The following is a 20,379-nucleotide window of genomic DNA, read 5'->3' as shown; positions in this document are numbered from 1 at the left end:
GAGAGAGAGAGAGAGAGAGCAGGGAGCGAGAGAGAGAGAGAGCGAGAGAGAACAGGGAGAGAGAGAGAGCAGGGAGAGAGAGAGAGAGAGAGAGAGAACAGGGAGAGAGAGAGAGAGAACAGGGAGAGAGAGAGCAGGGAGAGAGAGAGAGAGAGAGAGAGAGAGAGAGAACAGGGAGAGAGAGAGAGAACAGGGAGAGAGAGAGAGAGAGAGAGAGAGAGAGAGAGAGAGAGAGAGAGAGAGAGAGAGAGAGAGAGAGAGAGAACAGGGAGAGAGAGAAAGTCCTTTAATTTCTCTGCTCCTCTTCCCTTTATTTTTCTGTTCAGCTCTCAGCTGCATGTTTTTCTTGCACAGTGTTACGCAAAGATGTTCCCATGCATACTCTCCTCTACCACAACCTAGTTAGGCTAGCTCCTGGCCTGAAGCACCAGCAGTACAGCACATTCATCAGCTTTTTCTAATAACTACGGTCAAATTCAAACCCAGAGAGCACAGATGTTATAACTATAGTTGAGTAATGAGAGTAGGAACAAAGAAAGCCTTACTCCCATAGACACATATTGCTATGCATGTCCACTCTAGTGTTCTATTTAATTCTGTGCTTACTCCATCCACACATACAGTCAGTCAAGTCCCTAGTCTGTTTAGGTTTTCCCAGTTTTTCTTGGGAAATATATAGTTTTCCTAAAGGGAAAACGTCCTCTTAGTCTAACGTTGCAAGGGCCGAGTGTGTGTTTGTAGACAGATGAGATTCGGAGGAAGCTCCCTTTCAAACTCAGCTGCTGCACATCTCAGGAATGTTTCAAGTTTAAACAGAGGGGAGGGGCGATGAGCGGTGGAGACAGCAGAGAGGAAATTACAAGCCCGAGGAGGAGAGAGGCTGACGTTCAACGGCTGCATTCCTCCCAGGATGACAGCAGACCTGGGTTCAACCACTGTCCGAAATCTTCCAAATACTTTGAGCGTTTGCTTTAGCCTGCCTGGAGTGTCAGGTGGGCGTGGTTTGCACTTTTAGGACTTTTGTATTGGCTAAAGTATTTGAAATACTATTTGAACCCAGGTCTGGAACAGACATGATTATACGTCAGGTCGGGATAGCTGTATTCCGTACATTTCTATCTGCAACGTTCTGAACATTTCACCTCACTGTCTGTCTGTCCATTTCCTGTCTGTGTCCTCTTCCTCATCTAACGCTCCGACCCTTGACTTAATGCCACAGCGTCACCTGTCACTCAATGCAGAGGGATCAACGACAGCTCATAGTCTATAGACACAGTATTCACTGTATTATGTATTCATGCCAGGTTTAAGATAAGACCTGTAGTAGACACTCTGGTTAGAATGATAATACCTGTAGAAGACACTCTGGTTCGAGAGATAAGACCTGTAGAAGACACTCTGGTTAGAGTGATAAGACCTGTAGAAGACACTCTGGTTCGAGAGATAAGACCTGTAGAAGACACTCTGGTTAGAGTGATAATACCTGTAGAAGACACTCTGGTTCGAGTGATAAGACCTGTAGAAGACACTCTGGTTCGAGAGATAAGACCTGTAGAAGACACTCTGGTTAGAGTGATCAGACCTGTAGAAGACACTCTGGTTAGAGTGATAAGACCTGTAGAAGACACTCTGGTTAGAGTGATAAGACCTGTAGAAGACACTCTGGTTCGAGAGATAAGACCTGTAGAAGACACTCTGGTTAGAGTGATAAGACCTGTAGAAGACACTCTGGTTAGAGTGATAAGACCTGTAGAAGACACTCTGGTTAGAGTGATAAGACCTGTAGAAGACACTCTGGTTAGAGTGATAAGGCCTGTAGAAGACACTCTGGTTAGAGTGATAAGACCTGTAGAAGACACTCTGGTTAGAGTGATAAGACCTGTAGAAGACACTCTGGTTAGAGTGATAAGGCCTGTAGAAGACACTCTGGTTAGAGTGATAAGACCTGTAGAAGACACTCTGGTTAGAGTGATAAGACCTGTAGAAGACACTCTGGTTAGAGTGATAAGACCTGTAGAAGACTCTCTGGTTGCCAAAAAGAAAGAGTGAAAGAAAAAAAAAGAACAGGCAGTCTAAACTATCTATCCAGGTTGTTGTTTTTTATCTGAGATCAGGGCCCGTATTAAAAAAAGAGACTCAGAGTAGAAGTAAGAAACTCGGATCAGTTTTTCCTTTTAGATGATAATGAATAAGAATATATGGACAGGGTCTCAGAGTAGGAGTGCTGTCAGAGTAGGGTGAGACTCTTTATGAATACTGGTCCTGGCGGTGTGTAGATAACTCCCTCTATCTCCCTCTCTGTCTGCCCCAGCCTCATGGCTCCCACTGGGTTATCAGATTCTCTGGACCCGCGTTGGACTGAGGCACAGTCAAATAAACACAGACCCCAGAGAGCAAGAATCCCAACATTGGGTTTCTTAGGAAAATATTCAAAACTTCATCTATTTAGCTCCCCTCCTTATGTCTCTCTCTCTCACACTTTCTTTCATGTCGGCCTCCCCTCTCTCTCCTCCTCTCCCGACACACATACCGCCATCTATACTGCATGGCTCCCTTGATCTTGTGTATTCTGGCCCTGCTCTCCTATACCCGTCCCCGGCCTGTATCCTCTAGCGCCTGGTTGGCTCCCTCTGTTCAGGGCGAGGTGTGATTGGTTGATGTTTGTTCTGTACCGCTTCTCACAAATACATCCATACCGTATGTGTGTATGTTGTGACAGACCTGGGTTCAAATAGTATTTGCTTTCTTTTAAATACTTTGGGTGTTCGATTGAGTCTGCCTGGAGTGCCAGATGAGCGGGGCTTGCACTTTAGGGACTATTCCATTGGTTCCATTGCGCCAGGCAAGCTTGCAAAACGTCTGTTTTACCATCCTCCAACTGTTGCTTGAGTCCCCCTTTCCCCAGCCTTCATCCCCTGTTATTCTTCCCCAATCCCTTTGTTTTCTCTTTTTCTCTCCTCACAGCACAGCAGATCCATCCAGCCACACTCTCTCCCCTTTCTGTCCTTCGCTCTGTCCTTCCATCTACCTCTTCATCATTTCCCAACCCTGTAATGCTACCAGTCCTCCTGCTTTTTGTTATGGACTGTATTTTCCTTCTGTTGACTTTATGGCTGAAGCAAAGGAAATACTCAAGCCACGTTTTAGAAGCTTCAGCAAAGGCACACATAAGCCGAACAAAGCCATAGTTAAGAACCTGCTCTGGTAGAAAACTCCTATTAATTTAGAATAACTTTATTTTCCTGTGAGGGAAGATCTATACACATGCAATGTTGAAGTGCAGTTCAGACGGACCACCAGTTACATGAGCATGGGCAGAAATCCATTACAATCCACTGAATAACATTATCAGTCCATTTAAATGTATTCCCCCAGGCGTTGTGTTTAAACCCATGGGATAACTATGACGCCTCACCCCTACTACCCATTACACTGTGGTCAAATGGCAGACTGCACCTCCATCAGATGCTATCTTCACTGTCTGAACAAGATTTTCCATAAACAATTACTAGGCCTATACCTAATGCTGATTGGGTCCAACACAGTACTTTTTACATTGTTGGCAAAAATAAAAGCTAAGTTAGTACTTTTTGCACTGTTGGCAGAAGTTAAGAGGTATTTTTCGCGGAGTTAGCAGGTGTTGGCTGTTGATAGCAGTTATTGAGTTAACTGCTGGCTACTTTGTTAACCTGACCCAATGGCACTATACTAAAGCTACTTTATTGGTATTTGGCTGTATAACAACACATCTCTGCCCAGCCTTGGCTTTAACATGTAATGACTTGGAACATAACAATAGGAATGTGTAGCTAAGGGAATGCATCCAAGATATTCCCACTACACCTCTCTTCTTTAACGCGATCCAGTTTCAAGGAACTGCAGGTGAAAAAAACATGGCCAGGAACTTTTTCATATCAATGGTTGTGATTTCAAGGAAGAGTGGAAAGAGAAAAGAGAGGTATGTTGAAAGAGGAGGAAAATAAATGCCATAGTGGTGCCGTGATGTGAAGGGATGATACTGTGCTAGAAATCAACTTTCATGGCCTTTGTGTGTGTGTGTGTGTGTCCCCGCTTTCCTCTTTCCCCTGCCTCCCAGCCCTTACATCTCCTCTCCAACTCTTGACATTCGAGGCTGTGTTTTTCGGTAAAGAAAATGTACAATCAAAATAAAGAACAGTAAAAGAGCACAGGGAAACTCCAGAGGGGGAAAAACAAATTGCAGATATGCAGTGGAAGTGTACTCCGTGGCTCCGTTTCAACCGTAATATCTACTTGGCACAAGCCCTGTGCATTTTTTGTAGTTTTATATGGCCGCAACTAAAACCAGCTTTTGAAGGAAGAGGTCGCATGCCTGCCAGTGAATTAATGAGACGCTAGCCGCAAAAATGCTAAAAACCTGCTCTGTTCCATTCTGCAAAGTTCATATGTCATGGCCATCATCAGTGGGGTTAAATGATAACAGTGTTATTACACACAGGCGCCTACTGCTTGTGTTGTCTGCTGAGAGTAGGAGCTAGAATGAGAGACGGAACAGAGATAGAGAGAGTGATAAAGGTGAAGATGATGATAGTCCATTCATCGTTAGAGAGGCAAGGAAGCAGAGCCAACTTTTTGGACAGACAAACTTGGACAAAAGATTTCCAGACTTTGGGAACAACGTAGCAATGGCCACAACAAAACAACCAGATTATTATTCAATGTGACACAGAAGCAACTAGACCAGGTTTAATCAATTCAATCAGTAATGAACTAGAACAGTGTGATTAGCTATAAGCTAATGACTTGTTGTGGGCAGGCGGCTACAGTATGACCTAATGCAGGACGTGATAATGTGTCTCTCTGCAGGCAAAATACTCATATATCAAAGAGTTAGCAGAGAGAGGGGACCTTGAGACTGACTGGCAATGTTTGGTAAAAGTGGAAGGGTAAGGGCGGAAGTTACCGTAACCATGGTGGCACTATCTCTGTAGATCAGGGTTGTGTTTTCAGAGGGGAGAGTGTGATCTCTGCCTCACAATGTTGCTACAAGGTTGCAGCAAAGTTCTGCATTGGCTGAAAGGGTGGGTCAGTGCTACAAGTGAGGAAAGACAGAGGGAAAGAAAGGAAGAGCGCGATAGAAAGGAAAATGAATATGGGAAAGTTTCAGTCATTGTCTAGGACGTTTTTAGTGTTGCACCCTTTCAACCCATCAAGCAACTCAGAACAGAGAGTTATCTGGGAGTATTATGGGTAAATTTGTCAGGACAATCACTCCTATACAATAAGAATCCAGGTAGTACCCCCAAACAGCAACTAAAGTACCATTAAAATGGCGCTTAAGAAACTCCCTTAAGTGAACAAATTCAACCTGAAGCTACTTGAGGGTGTCTAGATTTTCCACTCACACAGCGAGCAGGGCTCCCTCCTCCCACCCACAATCCAATTAAATCATGAAATGTTTTCTAAATGTTGAAACCTGCTTTACCAAATAAAAGCAGCATTAAAAAGAAAAAGTGAAATCACTGCAGGTCGGAAAAAGGAATACTTGAATATAAATCAGATGATTGTGTCTCCGTGGCTCAGGTTTAAAGGGAGAGAAAATAATGGGCACCGTCGCAGTCTCCCTGCAGTGTCCAATAAAACCAAGCTTGGCGTATTTCACCCCGACATGAACTGCGGATATTAAACCCCCCCCACACTGTCCTTATAAGCCCAGAGAGTGAGAGAGAGAAAGGTAGGGAGGGAGAGAAAGAGAGAGGTAGAGCGAGAGAGAGAAGGGGAGGACAGAAGGAAAAATAGCACAAAAAAAAGATTTTCACTCTCCTCGCTCTACCTCAAGGCCACTAACCCGTGCGATTAATCCATCGGAACAAAGGATGATAAACGTCTTCAATGACTCACTTGAGCGGCTCGTCTTCCCTTTATCTACCATCCATTCCCTCCTTTTTCTTTCCTCCTTTCCCTCGTTCTCTTTCAACTCAAGTCTAAGTTATGTGATCTTACAGGTGTTCTGTCTCGGGCCTGAATAGGCTGGGTCTCAGGTGAATCCGGGGTGTAAATTACTTGACATGCCCATCTGACACTATCCTCCCTTTGGATACAAAAGCGCCTCTCTCAGCATCTCTGAGTTTCTACTGTATTTCACAGACGTGTTTAGTAAGGAGCGTTGGCCGTAGTTTCGAGTAATGACAACATTCGAATGTTAGGTTATTTATACTGAGCGTTTTGGTCAGGAAAGCAGCTCAAGGATATTGATAAGGACCCAAGTTTAGAGCACCACAAGCTAAATCACACACAGATGCATGCACACATGCACTATATCGTATATCACGTACTTACAGTCACAAAACAGAGACTTGGTACAGTTATAAAACTGGAGAAATGAGAGGGAGACTTGTCAACCCTCCACATCAAATGAAATGTTATTCGTCACAGTTAACAGTATGTATAAAAGGTACAGTGAAATGCTAACACGCTAGCTCCCTCAACAATGCAGTACAATATCGATATCAATAATAATAAAAAAGTTGAATTGAAAATAATAAGTCAGAGGAAGGTAGTATCCATAGTAATAAAACTGATCTAATAAGATATACAGTATAGATTATGAATGTGCAATGATCAAGTATAACTGTGTTACAAATATAAAGTGGGTAGTGTCTTGGTCGCGCAGTTGAATCAAAGTATAAAATAGAACAGCAGTGTTGACTGTGTGTGTGTGTGTGTGTGTGTGTGTGTGTGTGTGTGTGTGTGTGTGGTTGTGTGTTGGTGTGTAGTTGTGTGTGTGTGGTAATGTGCAAGGGTTGGACGTGTGGAGAGTCAGTGCAAACAGTCTCTAAGGTGCAGGTGGTCTCTAAGGTGCAGGTCTGAGCAGGTAAACAGCTAGGGTTAGTTGTTCAACAGTCTGATGGCCTGGTGGTAGAAGCTGTCTCGGAGCCTGTTGGTCCGAGACCTGATGCTCCGATACCGTTTGCCAGATGGTAACAGTCCGTGGCTCGGGTGACTGGAGTTCTTGACGGTCTTCCTGGCCTTCCTCAGACATCGTAATCTGAACAATTTGTGTGTGCGTGTGTCTGTAACATGGTTTCACAGGCTAAAGAGTTTGTTGTAAACATGGAGAAAATTGTTAAATGTGCTTCCCGTTCAACCACAGTGCCTGGAGATCTGTAAATGGTAGTGGGTAGGCTGTCCAGACCCTGAGACAGACAGACAGACAGACAGACAGACAGACAGACAGACAGACAGACAGACAGACAGACAGACAGACAGACAGACAGACAGACAGACAGACAGACAGACAGACAGACAGACAGACAGAGAGAGAGAGAGAGAACACAGAGACACACATAAATGTGTTTACCAGTCCACAGCACCAAGTACTACCAGGACCTTTCGCAAGGTTTATGTTAATGAAGCAGCTACTGAACCTGCTACAACAGTAACTAACCATCTGCTCTAGAAAAACACCTTAGAAAGGAAAACAACATCCATGAACCACATCCATTGTTCCGTGTCTGATACAATACTGTCAAGTTCAAGTCACCTTGGTCAGAGTGTGGCTACATTAGATAGATGGAGAGTAGCAAAGGGGAACTTTCTTTCCCCTGAGTCGAGTGGAAAATTACTCAAGGTCAATGCCGTACCACGGCCCATTGTTTGAAGAGCCCTGTGTCAAGAGACCACGTCTTTGATCCTTCATGTGTGCTCAGTCAAGATTACGATAATAATCCCACATATTGTACTAACCACATTAAAAAAAGAGAAACTAATACATCATAAAGACCTATACAGATTTGTGCAGCATTATACAGATCTGAAGGGTAGTTATTGTACAGAAATGCTGTATATCTCAATATAGCACTTCTACACCTCTATGTCCTATACTTCTAGGTTGTCTCTATATCCTATATTTCTAGGTTATCTATGTCCTACACCTCTAGGTTGTCTCTATGTCCTATATTTCTAGGTTGTCTCCATGTCCTATACTTCTAGGTTGTCTCTATGTCCTATATTTCTAGGTTATCTATGTCCTACACCTCTAGGTTGTCTCTATGTCCTATATTTCTAGGTTGTCTCCATGTCCTATACTTCTAGGTTGTCGCTATGCCCTATATTTCTAGGTTGTCTCTATGTCCTTCACAGTTTCCAGCAAGACATGACAAAGATATGACTTGACTGTTTTTATCAGTGCGTACTCTGTCTGTGTATTCTATCAATCAGTGGCCCAGTGTTTCAAGTATCTCTCTCTATAGCTGACCTTGTCCTTGATCTGTCGTTTCAGGCTGAGAGAGGAGAGAGAGTGACTCCAGCGGCACCATGAAGACCTTCTTCCTCCTTCCGCTGACACCCTTCCTCCTTTTCCTCCTCCTTCGGCTACCCGGCAGGACTCTGGCCAGCGACTGTCCCCAGGACTGCACCTGCTCCACCCCAGAATCCATCTTCTGTTTCCAGCGCCGCTCCGCCACCATGCCCCACGGTGTCCCGGCACCCACCAAGAACCTCTACCTCTTCGCCAACGGCATCGAGACCCTGGCGGAGGAGGACTTGGTGGGGATGGAGAGCCTGGAGATGCTGGATCTGAGTCAGAACAAACTCACCAAATTGCCCGACCGGGTGTTTGAGCCTCTGACTTCCCTGAGGAACTTGGACCTCTCAGCCAACCAGATCACCCATCTGTCAGAGGAGAGCTTTGCGGGCATGGCCTTGCTGGAGAGGCTGTACCTCTACAGCAACCACATCCGGACTATTCACCCCGCCGCCTTCCAAGGCCTGGAGCAGCTGCTGGAGCTCAAGCTGCAGGGCAACCAGCTCACCTCGCTCCCTGCCCTAGCCATGCCTAGGCTGCTGCTGCTGGACATCCGCTTCAACACCCTCCCATCCCCGGGGTCAGCCGACCTCCAGATGCCCAACCTGGAGTCTCTGAAGCTGGCTGGCCTGGGCCTCAAAAGCCTGGACGAGGACCTGATGGCCAGCCTGGGGAACCTCCATGAACTGGACATCTCCGGCAACCAGTTAGGCTCCTTCCCCCTGGCGCTGAGGGAGGCCCGGGGCCTGATCCACCTGAGCCTGGCCGGGAACCCCATGGGCCCACTGACGCTGGAGGACCTGCAGAACTTGGGCGAGCTCCAGGAGCTGGACATCAGCAACCTGAGTCTGCAGGGCTTACCCGATGGGTTCGCACAGCTTTTCCCTCACCTGACTAAGCTGACGGTGGCCGAGAACCCCTTCAACTGCCTGTGCACCCTGGCCTGGTTCCCCGGGTGGCTCAGGAACCAGGGGGTGACTCTGGGCAGGACGGAGGAGACCCGCTGCCACTTCCCTCCCCTCAACGCTGGGAAGGTGCTGGAGAGGCTGGAGCACAGGGAGTTTGGCTGCCCCACCACCACTACTGTCACCGCTAGCACAGTCAGAACCAGCACCACCATGCCCCCTCCGGTCACCACCCTGCCCAGCACCACCCCAGCCATCCCTGCACCCGGGCCCAGTGAGGAGGACACCTCAACTGGGACAGACAGCCAGCCCCTGCCCCCCATCCGTGCCTCTCCCAGCAGCAGCAGCCAAGACCCAGAGGTGGACTTCTTCTGCCCCTCCCAGACCTGCTTGAACGGGGGCACCTGTCGGCTGGACGGGCAAGGCCACCTGGAGTGCACCTGCCCTCGTGGCTTCTACGGCACCTACTGCGAGAACCGCCATTACCCCCACGCCCCTCCCGATCAGGATCACAATGACAACAACAACGACATTTCCACGGCAACCGTCACCGCCGACGCCCCCGACATCAGCTCGCGCCTGGTGACCAGCTCCTCCATCCTGTTGGACCTGCACCGCTACATCGAGGCACGGCCCTACATCCGCGGCATCCGTCTAACCTACCGCAACCTGTCGGGGCCCGACCGGCGTCCCATGCAGCTCAGCGTGCCCGCTTCCTACCCGGAGTACACCCTGAGGGGGCTGAGGCCCAACTCCACCTACACGGTGTGCGCCAGCCCACTGGGCGACCTCAACGGTGGGGACAGCGTCTGCACGGAGGCCCACACAGCGGCCCAGCAGCACACTGCCACGGGGAGGCAGGTGGAGGACAAGAGGCTGACCACCATGCTGCTGCCGGCTCTGGCCATCCTGCTGCTCCTAGTCCTGGTGGCAGCTGCCGTGGGGGTGGTGTGCTACATAAGGAGGAAACGGGCCAAGGGGCAAATGGATTTGGACTGTGAGCCAGCCCAGCTGGAGCTGGAGGGAGTCAAGGCTGGTTTGGACATTGGAGGGGCGATGTCCCAAAAGCAGCCGGAGCCGGCTGTGGTTCAAAATGGCGGCCTGGAGTACGAGGTGCTGCTAATACAGGATCATTGCACGGCGAACAACAACATGGCTCTCTCTCATAAGCCCTCTTATTTCTGACGCCTATCTCTGTTGCTACTCAGACCCAGAGGGTAAGACTATGTTCCTCTAGCTACTCCTTCCCTCACGAACTAGACACCAGCTTGAGTTGTTGGTGACAGTGGAGGAGAAAGAGAGAGGACCAGCCAGCCACGTGTCAGCAATTGAGAAACTGAACAAATATTTCACTTACCATGCTATGTAATGTTTGTGCAGATATTAAAATAAGGGAGCTTTTTAAAAAAGTGCCTTTATTCTTATTTACACACCTCCTGCTTTGTTTCTGCAATCACATTGCTGGACTGGCGCCCCGCGGCTCGCTACTGAACGCGCCCACTCTCCACAGCAGGTCAAAGGTCAAGCGAGGCTGGGCCAGGCAGAGACACACCATCGGCTGGAGCCAAGGGTCAAAGTGACCTAATCCCTGCTGTGTGTACTCTAAAAAGGGGTCTGCACTGAAATGGGGGTGTATTGCTGTGCCCCCCTTGTGATGACTGAACTATGTAAAAACAGAATAAGCAATTACTTTGCTACGTAGCACCTCAGCACTACCCCAGTGGTGCTTGCTGTGAATGACATCAGAGTCACCAAATGAAGATAACTTTTTTCAGTAATTGAAAAGCAAGGTGCCTGACGTTTACCATGCTTTGTTTAGGCTCTATTGCTTAGTGAAGTTGTCATTTTTTTGTTGTGTTTGTAAATGTTTTTATACTCTTGCTGTTGTTGTTTTTCTGTACATACGTGACTGTTACCACCCTTCCATCCCCCCCTAACTGCTTGTGATTTAACGGACAGACAAAACCCCAGATTAAAATCTTTGAAGATTAAAACTTGTTTGTACCAGCGAAGTCAATCAAAGGCTTTACCCTACGAATGTCAGACAGTCTAAGTAGCTGTAAGACTGGGCAGACTTTGAAACTAAATCCCCTCTCCATTCTCTGGCCCTCAACCCCATCCCCCCTACACAAAAATCAATGATAAACAAGATTACAAGAATTACAAAGGGAAGCAGTTGGCTGAAACCCTAACATTTGTTTCTGTGCTGCAGCGAACTTCAAACATCCCCCGAGCCTGCCTCAGTTAAACCACACACACATGATTACCACAGAGAGAAGAAAGGGGAAAAAGAAACACTTAATTTCCAAAGGCTTTATTTATTGTTTATGTCCCCAAGAGGGAACACAGTTATTTCAGTAAACCGCAATTCACAAGAACGCACTTGCTAGCCTAGCGTAGTCTAGCTTAGCCTAGCCTCAGAGATAGATGCTTGTGGATTTCCCTCAGGCAGAATTAGTCTCTACGGTGCTTTGTTGTGCACCATTAACCGGTCTTTGGCAAAAGAGGGTCCCACGTCTTGCTCACTTGCAGCCAAGCAGACTATGAAAAGTCCAAGCGTAGCATATAGTTTGAAGGTTTTATATGGGCTCTGTCTGGGACGAGGGACATTGAGGACTTGTATTTGGAAAAAAGTTGTACACCAAACTAGAATATGCTGAAACACCAGTGTTGAGATTCAAATCTCAGAATGTGAAAACAGTCTAAGTAACTTTTATGTGTCTGGCGCTAACCTCCCTGCCCCTGATGAGGATCTCAGTGCCGACTACAGTATGAAGATCTCTATCGGTAAACAGCTCAGTGATAATGTGGCAGCATGTCCCGTCTTGTGCACAGAGGGGCAGACATCAAGTCACTGTCATGCTTCAGTAGTACTGTATCCCCCACTAAACACACAGAGATACATACACATACACACCGCACACAAACATGCTCACCTACTCTGTCCACTAAATTTAAAGAGATTCTCCAGTACTTTGTATAGTTTTTAGCCAGTAGTTCTGAAAGTAGCATTCACGAGACAAAAGTGGTCCCTACGTACTATGTGCAGATATGTGCCCCGCGTAATTTCTCTTTCACGCTCTGCTGTGTGTGCATCTTGCTAGCTGTCGCTCAAATTGCAAGGAGCTGAAGCTCATTGGCTAGAACTTGAATTGCTAGGGGCTGGCCCATGTGGGGGAAAATGTAGGGAAAATGGCGCAGCACAGCGTCGAGAAAAAGTTCCTTTTAAACTAGGGATTAAATGGCTAATTGAGGTAAGACAGTAATTCTGTGAATAGAGTATGCATGTATGAACTACACATTGACACATCCAGCCCAAAGCGGGAGGTTTAAAATATCCTTAGTAGTCACCAAAGGATGACGTAAATGTAATGTAAATGTTAAAACCTCATGAAATGGGCATGGCAAGGCAAGGGGTCCCTCTTCTAACATGCTTAGTGACCAGGCAGTGTACATGATTACTATTATTTTAGTGAAAACAACACAGGAGATTAAGATTGGGAAGGCAGGAAGGGTTGGTGGATGCTGTATACCACTAAATCTTATACAATCTTAACAAATACTTAGGACTCAATATTTAACACTTAGAATTAAATCTGTTTAAACTGTGTAAAACTACCAAAACAACCTAACTGGAATACTTGGTTTTACAATACAAAAAACATTGAAAATATCCAGACATATTTTCGATATTATTCCTATTTTTCCCTGTTTATTTTGGGAAGCTTTTCATTGTTATTGTTCATCTCTTTCCATTTCCTTTTGAATTAAGTGAACATATTTTTATGAGCGAAAAAGTTAAAATAAATAACAATAAAAATGGAAAACAAACAGTTGAGGTTTCGTCTGTTTTCTTCTTCTAAGTCAGGGCACTCCAACCCTGTTCCTGGAAAGCTACAGTCCAGTATGTTTTAACTCCAACCCTGTTCCTGGAGAGCTACCGTCCTGTAGGTTTTCACTCCAACCCCAGTTCTAACTAACTTGGTTCAGTTTATCAACCAGCTAATCATTCAAATCAGGTGTGGTAGATTAGGGTTGGAGTGAAAACCTACAGGATGGTAGCTCTCCAGGAACAGGGTTGGAGAGCCCTGTTCTAAGTTGTCTGTTTTTCTCTGTCTAAGTAGAACATTTGACTGGCAGTGGAGCAACAGATTAAGTCTACCATCAACTTCACCTCCTTCATTCAGCCATCACTCCGGGAAGCAAGGGAAGAAGGGACCAGCGGAAGAGAGGGAGGCATGATTTAGCCGGTTATTAAACCTGTCAGGATGTCAAGTCTGGCAGCCAGTTTGCAAACTCCCCCCCATACACACACACACACCGATGTGTGTGAGCCTGAGAGAGAACACATTGTTTTTATGTATCCGTATCTGTTAGCTCTTCCAGGTCCTGGGCTCTTACTACCACCACCCCCAAGATGTGCTTCATTAATAATCCAATGTGTCCAAGAGAGTGTTACATTCCCCCATCCAGCAGAGCACCACCCAACACAAACTTTTTACAAGATTGTTTAGATTTTTAGAGTCGGGGGGTCTAGGTATTTTTGTCTTAATAGCGAAATGCAGAAAGCTGGAGGCAAAGGTAAAAAATATGATTGAAACCACACTGAGGCTAAATATTATAAGTGATTTGTACCGCCTGACCCTGAGCTAATGGGTTAGCATTGTTTGTTAGCGTACATAATATATTAACCGCTGACCACACACGAGTTTACAGGTAAAGGCTTGGCAGGGGCTGACTGTATGTAGACACACGGCTTGGCTCAGCTACAGCTGTCCAGCTGCTAGCTGTTGTGCTCAGTCCCAGCACTAACAACACAAACAAATAAAACAGCTCCACTGCTATCATGAAGGCCCCTATTATTTCAATTTGTTCTGAGCTAAAACATCCAAGTATACCCAACCAGTAACCAGTAACACACACCCTGCAGGTTAAGCCACTATTTTTCAAAAATTTTCTTCTTCTCTTGTCTCTCGCCGTCTCTCTCTCAGTCTCTCTCTCTCTCTCCCTCCCCCTCTCTGTCACCTCATATGTTTTGCTAACTTTTAGCACTCATAGTATATAGTTGGAAAATAGATACAGAATTCTGCCTCACAGAGTTAACCCAGGTTCAACTGGAGTCTGAAACAATCATGTAGGTGACAGTGACAGCCAGTACCTGAGACTGCTAAAGAGGACCCTGTGTGGATATGAGACAAAGAACGTAAGAAAGGGAGAGAGAGACCGGGAAAGAAAAAGAGAGAGGGAGAGAGAGAGAAAGAAAGAAAGAGATAGAAACACATAGAGAGAGAGAAACACAGGGAGAGCATGTCTGTTTCTCTCTTTTCCTTCTGTAAAACAGGCCTCTTTTCTTTCCCTTGGCTTTAACAGAGACCTGGCCTCTGGCGAGGGGCCAACCCTGACGCTGCTCAAGCTGCATGCGCCACTCAAAGGAGCCATTGTAGCAGTGAAAGAGGCCTTTTTCAAATTATCATCCAGAAAAATTCCACACAAAATTATTGCTGAGTAAATGTTGTTGCACTTTTTTTCCTCTCTTTTGTTTTTTGTTTCAGCTTCTATTCCAAAACCAGGGCTGGGATGGAGTCTGCCAAGGACAATGTGTTAAAACACGGGTCGTTGTGTGGCTCCAAATGCGCTCTCTCTCTCTCTCTCTCTCTCTCTCTCTCTCTCTCTCTCTCTCTCTCTCTCTCTCTCTCTCTCTCTCTCTCTCTCTCTCTCTCTCTCTCTCTCTCTCTCTCTCTCTCTCTCTCTCTCTCTCTCTCTCTCTCTCTCTCTCTCTCTCTCTCTCTCTCTCTCTCTCTCTCTCTCTCTCTCCTCTCTCTCTCTCTCTCTCTCTCTCTCTCTCTCTCTCTCTCTCTCTCTCTCTCTCTCTCTCTCTCTCTCTCTCTCTCTCTCTCTCTCTCTCTCTCTCTCTCTCTCTCTCTCTCTCTCTCTCTCTCTCTCTCTCTCTCTCTCTCTCTCTCTCTCTCTCATAATAGCAGGGATGTGAGAGCTGAAGGGTGGTGTACTACTGTACAGCTGGCAGTAAGTGAGCCCTGTGCGTTCCCTCTAGTGCCAAAGCCAACGGATGGATCAAAGGGCATGAGAGGGCAGCGGATGCCCGCCTGAAAGTGAGGGATGACAGGAGAGGAAAGAGGAGAGGAGAGGAGAGGGAAGGAGAGGAGGCTAGGGGGGAAGCTTTGGTTTGGTTTTATATGCTTTTCACGTCAACAAATTGTGGCGAACACATGCAGTGCATTTCACATGCTGTTCAGATGTGGTACATTATATTTATGGTAAAAGCAGGGTAAAGGCTGTGTATATATGGGTGTAAGGCAGTTAAGCTAGGGGGCAGGAACCAGAGGACACCATGAGTAAGGAAAACCAGAGGCTGAACTACAGCAAAGTATAGCATGACAGAATCCAAAGAGAGAGAGAAAAAACAGTGAGATAAAAAGATGGAGAGAGAAATGGAGAGAGAGAGACGGAGGGAGAGATGGAGGGAGAGATGGAGAGAGAGATGGAGGGAGAGATGGAGAGAGAGATGGAGAGAGAGATGGAGGGAGAGATGGAGGGAGAGATGGAGGAAGAGATGGAGGGAGAGATGGAGAGAGAGATGGAGGGAGAGAAGGGGGAAGCTGTGTAAAATAATTACAAGGGTGCATGCAGGGCCACGTGCAGTGAAATCCCACGACTCTGCAGAGACGAGTTGCTGACTTGTAAAGAATTGTTCTCTGAGAGGGCTGGTGGGTGTGGGGGTGCGTTCAACAGAGCTGGCTTCCAAAAGTGAGCCTGAAATTAAAGAGCATGCATCTAATCTGAACAGCCTGTCATTCTGGAACGCACCACAAATGTGCTTCTCATTTCATAGGAATGAGAGGGGGGAGCTGGGGTGGGAACGAGAATTGTATTTATTCCGAAAAAAAAGTGGGGGGTAAATCTGGCATTAATGAAATAGGGAGGTGGTTGGGAGAAAAACACACGTGTGTGTGTGTGTGCGTTTGTAATAGGATGCTTGGTCCACTGATAACAACAGTTTGACTGATCTGGTGAATGGATAGCGATTCCAGAGACGAGATGAGCTCAATTAGACTCTATTGGCCAAGGAAAACAAGATTGGTTCTCTAAGTGACCAATGACCACGTGTAAGTCGCTCTGGATAAGAGCGTCTGCTAAATGACGTAAATGTAATGTTATTACAGCTGTTTCTGGTGTTGTTAGTCTATCTGACTTGTGTGAAAAAGTATGTATCCTATGGGAGATGTCCTTGAGATATTAAGGCTACTTGAGGCTTTTGTTTGACTTTGGATGGAATATGGAGAGAGGATGATAGCCTGTTGCTTTGTAAGGTCTTCTGAGAAACTTGTTCTGTATGGAGGAGTCAGGAGACTGTCTCTGTGTTGACTTTTCAGAGCTGTTGTAGCCTTGAGCCATACTCTTACCTCGGACGTATAAGAGCTGTTGTAGCCTTAAGCGAGGCTCTTTACCTCAGATGCCTCTACTTGAGCCCAGCTGTAATGGGTCAGAGCGCTGGGCTGGTTATAACAGATAGCTGTCTGGGACTGGTAGTAATATAATAAATCCCAAATCGACCCCTAGCCCCTAGTCCCTAGTCCCTAGACCCTACCCATTAGCTACTCGTATTATAGATCTGATTGGATAGGTGTAAGCAACATGGTGGAAGTAATTTTACTTTAAAGGGGCAGTGCAGTCAAAACTTGATTTTTCCAGTGTTTTATATATATTTCCACACTATGAGGTCGGAATAATACTGTGAAATTGTTAAAATTCTGATAATGCACTTTTAGTGTAGGAGCTGTATGAAAAGACCGCCTGGGTGGGTTTTTTGGACCACCTGATGACATCACCAAGCCTTATAAGTTAATAGACCAATAAAAAAAGAGAGTTTGCCCTCCTCTCTGTCAAAAACAGCTCGATTTCAGGTAACATATCCCTCCTATTAGGCTTCTCCAATTAGGGCCCTCCCTCAGACCACTCCAAGACAGTCCTAACAAAATGATTGCTTGAGAAATTGCATTTTACTAAGATATTTTTGTTTCTTTTTGACAATTTTAATTTAAAACAATCACAGTAAGGTAGAAATGATTTGATATTGAGATAAAAAGGGCTGCATTGGACCTTTAAACAAATTAGATTATTTAAGTGTCTAGGGGTTAGAGGTTAGGGCAGGACCAATCCTGGTCCTGGGGACCCAAAGGAGTGCACATTTTAGTTTTTGCCCTAGCACTACACAGCTGATCCCCAGGACCAGGATTGAGAACCACTGGGTTAGGGGATAAGATTTGATTTGGGATTGGGCCTAAAACACACTGTGATATGGGGCTATGTACATACTTCAATACTGGCCTTCAGTCTGTCTGTCTGTCACTAGCCATTCCCATCACACTGATGTTCAGTCACCAGTCCTGCCTGGAGGGTTCAGACAGACAGACAGAGAGACAGACAGTGTCACTGTTACCTCCTCTAGAGCAGTGTTTCCCAACTCCGGTCCTCCAGTACCCCCAACAAGGGCTGCTGCTGTCGTAGTTCATGTTGGATCAAATGACATCAAAAAGGGTCAATCAGAGCTAATCAAACAGGATTTTATTGAGCTGATCAACACCCTAAAAGCATCCAATTATCTCTGGTCCCGTGCTGTCGCTGAGTCGCGGCTCCGAAAGGTTCAGCAGGCTCTTAGCACTTCATATCTGGCTTAAAGACTACTGTCTTAAAGTTGGCATAACTTTCATTAAAAATGTCGACACTTTTTGGAAACAAAAAAATGCTCTACAGGGATGATGGACTCTGCCCAAACCATCTAGGAGCCATTTTCCAAGGCTGCATTAAGATATTGACTCAGCAACAGACCAAGCCCTGCTCAGGTAATACCTCCCATCCTCTCTAAGCGTTATCATCGTACTGTTGTCTATACTACCAGGGGTGTTGTCAGTTGTAATCTTGTACCCATTCGTTTGAACTCCACTCTTAGATCTTCTATTGTTAGCTCAAAAGAGGAACCCACAGTGGTCTGCTCACCCAGTGCTTTTAGTTCAAATGTGAATTCCATAAACTTGAATACCCCCTCGGTTTTCAAATCACGTAGAGGGCTTGGGATGCTGCACGATAGCAACCAAAGCCCATGTAGGTCAGTTTATAACATTCCATCATTGGTTACTCTGATAGTTCCTCATATTAACATTGGTTGCGGCCTCAGGCCCTATGGTGCTAACCTTGGAAAAGTAATTCCAATTTCTTCTCCTTCCTCTATTACTAATAGGGATAGACAAAATGGTGCAGTTCTATGCAATCTTATAGCCATACCAACTATATTAATATCAACCATCAGACAGGGCCTGCAACCGCCTATTGAACGTAGCTTGTTTGAGTTTGAGTTTCCATGTGACTTAAAAAATTGTAAAGGTCTTGGGTTGATGCATCTGAACATTAGGAGCTTACTTCCTAAACTGGATTACATCAAGATCTGGGTTATGCAGACAAATCCGGATATTCTGGTATTGACTGAAACTTGGATCTCTGGGGACATTCTGGAATCTGATATTAATACAGACAGGGTAGAGGTGGTGGAGTGGCCATTTTTATTAAAAATAATTTCTCTGTCACTTTACTGAAATCCATTTCCCTTGCCCCAAAATGTGAACTACTATCGTTTAGCCTTGGTCTGGGGAAAAATGTATCCATAACTGTTATAGGGGTCTACCGTCCTCCCTCAGCTAACCTTTGTGCACTCGAGGAGTTAACTAGTTTGTTTACTAATTCAGAAGTTATTATCCTGGGTGACCTAAATTATGATTGGGAAATGCAGACTTCAGACAATCTAAAAAGCATGTGTAATGATCTAAACCTAACCCAGCTGGTGACTAAGCCTACACGGCCCAATCCTAGAGATCCTTCAAAGTCATCTCTGATTGATCTTATTTTAACGAATACACCAGAGAATGTGAAATGTGAGAATACACAAATCTAAGCTTTGTGCCATCCCAAAGAGGAACTTAAAAAACTTCAGTGAAGTCTTTTTTACATGATCTTTATTTTAGTGACCTTGATTGTATTTCAGCTTTCCCTGAACCTGATTTAGCTTGGAGCCTCTTAGCAGATGTCTTCAATGCTATTGTGGATAATCATGTACCCTTCAAAAAATGTAAGGGTTAAAGGTAAATCGAATGCCTGGTACACTCCGCAATTATCAGAAATCATTCATAAAAGAGATGATGCTTGGGTCAAGGCCAGGAACACAGGCTTAGGCCCGGCTGACAAGCTTTTAAGCAACTGAGGAATGATTGTTTAAGACAAATCAGAAAGGCTAAATCTGATTATAATGTAACCACTCTTTAGGACTGTAATGGGAACACGGCTAAATTATGGAAAACTGTCAAATCCCCAAAGGGTTCTACTTCCTCCTCTCTGCCACAACAAATTAATTCAGACACTGGCCTCATTACAGAAAAAAATGCCATCATTGATGCATTTAATCACAATTTTATTTCAGCAGCCTCTCTCTTTGAAAGAACATCTAAGCCTATTCACAATGATGTTGGGCTGGATGCTGATAGGGGAAACTTGCTAAATGATCAGAGAAATTATAGTCAAAGCTTTTCTTTTAGGCTATTTACAGAAAAATAAGTCCTGGATACTTTGCTAGCAATAGACAACAAGAAATCCACAGGGGCTGACCAATTGGATACTGGTCTGTTTAAGTGTGCAGCAACCATCATTGTTGGCTCAATTACCCACATGTTTTATTTAACATCGTTATCAATAAATATTCAAAAATAATGGAAATCAGCTCTTGTACTGCCACTCCATAAGGGCGGGGATAGTAGTGATCTTAATAATGATCGCCCCATTTCAAGGCTTCCTTGTCTAGCTAAGATTCTCGAATCCTTGGTAAATGTACAACTTTGCTATTTTTTATGTGAGAAATGTATTTTGAATGTAAACCAATCAGGGTTTAGGCCTGGGCATAGCACTATTACAGCAACCACTTCAGTTGTTAATGATCTTGTCAATGCTTTAGACACTAAAATTAAATGTGCTGCTTTGTTTGTGGACCTGTCAAAAGCTTTTGATACTGTTGATCATGCTATTTTATTGAATAAGTTGTCCTCGATAGGCCTGAGCTCTGACGCCTGTTCTTGGTTTCATGATTATCTTAGTGACAGAACTCAGGCCCTCGTGATGGATGGGGTTAAA

The 20,379-nt window shown here is 45.3% G+C and overlaps 2 protein-coding genes across 3 annotated transcripts in view; one reads left to right on the top strand and one right to left on the bottom strand.

The window, feature by feature from the left end:
* LOC121568734 (vasorin-like) overlaps positions 1-13,022 on the top strand; it is a 40,241-nt gene extending 27,219 nt beyond the window's left edge. For both annotated transcript variants that reach the window (XM_045221051.1, XM_041879136.2), the window contains one exon: positions 8,261-13,022. In XM_045221051.1, coding sequence (XP_045076986.1) covers positions 8,296-10,374 — 2,079 coding nt within the window. In that variant the 5' untranslated portion in view covers positions 8,261-8,295 and the 3' untranslated portion in view covers positions 10,375-13,022. The remainder of the gene's footprint in view (positions 1-8,260) is intronic.
* The window catches only part of LOC121551867 (coronin-7-like), a 213,974-nt gene that overhangs the window by 81,195 nt on the left and 112,400 nt on the right, over positions 1-20,379 (bottom strand). The window lies entirely within an intron of this gene.

This window comes from Coregonus clupeaformis, chromosome 7 (genome assembly GCF_020615455.1).
Source record: "Coregonus clupeaformis isolate EN_2021a chromosome 7, ASM2061545v1, whole genome shotgun sequence".
In the NCBI taxonomy this organism is placed as follows: Eukaryota; Metazoa; Chordata; class Actinopteri; order Salmoniformes; family Salmonidae; genus Coregonus; species Coregonus clupeaformis.
This window is presented reverse-complemented; position numbering and strand designations above follow the sequence as displayed.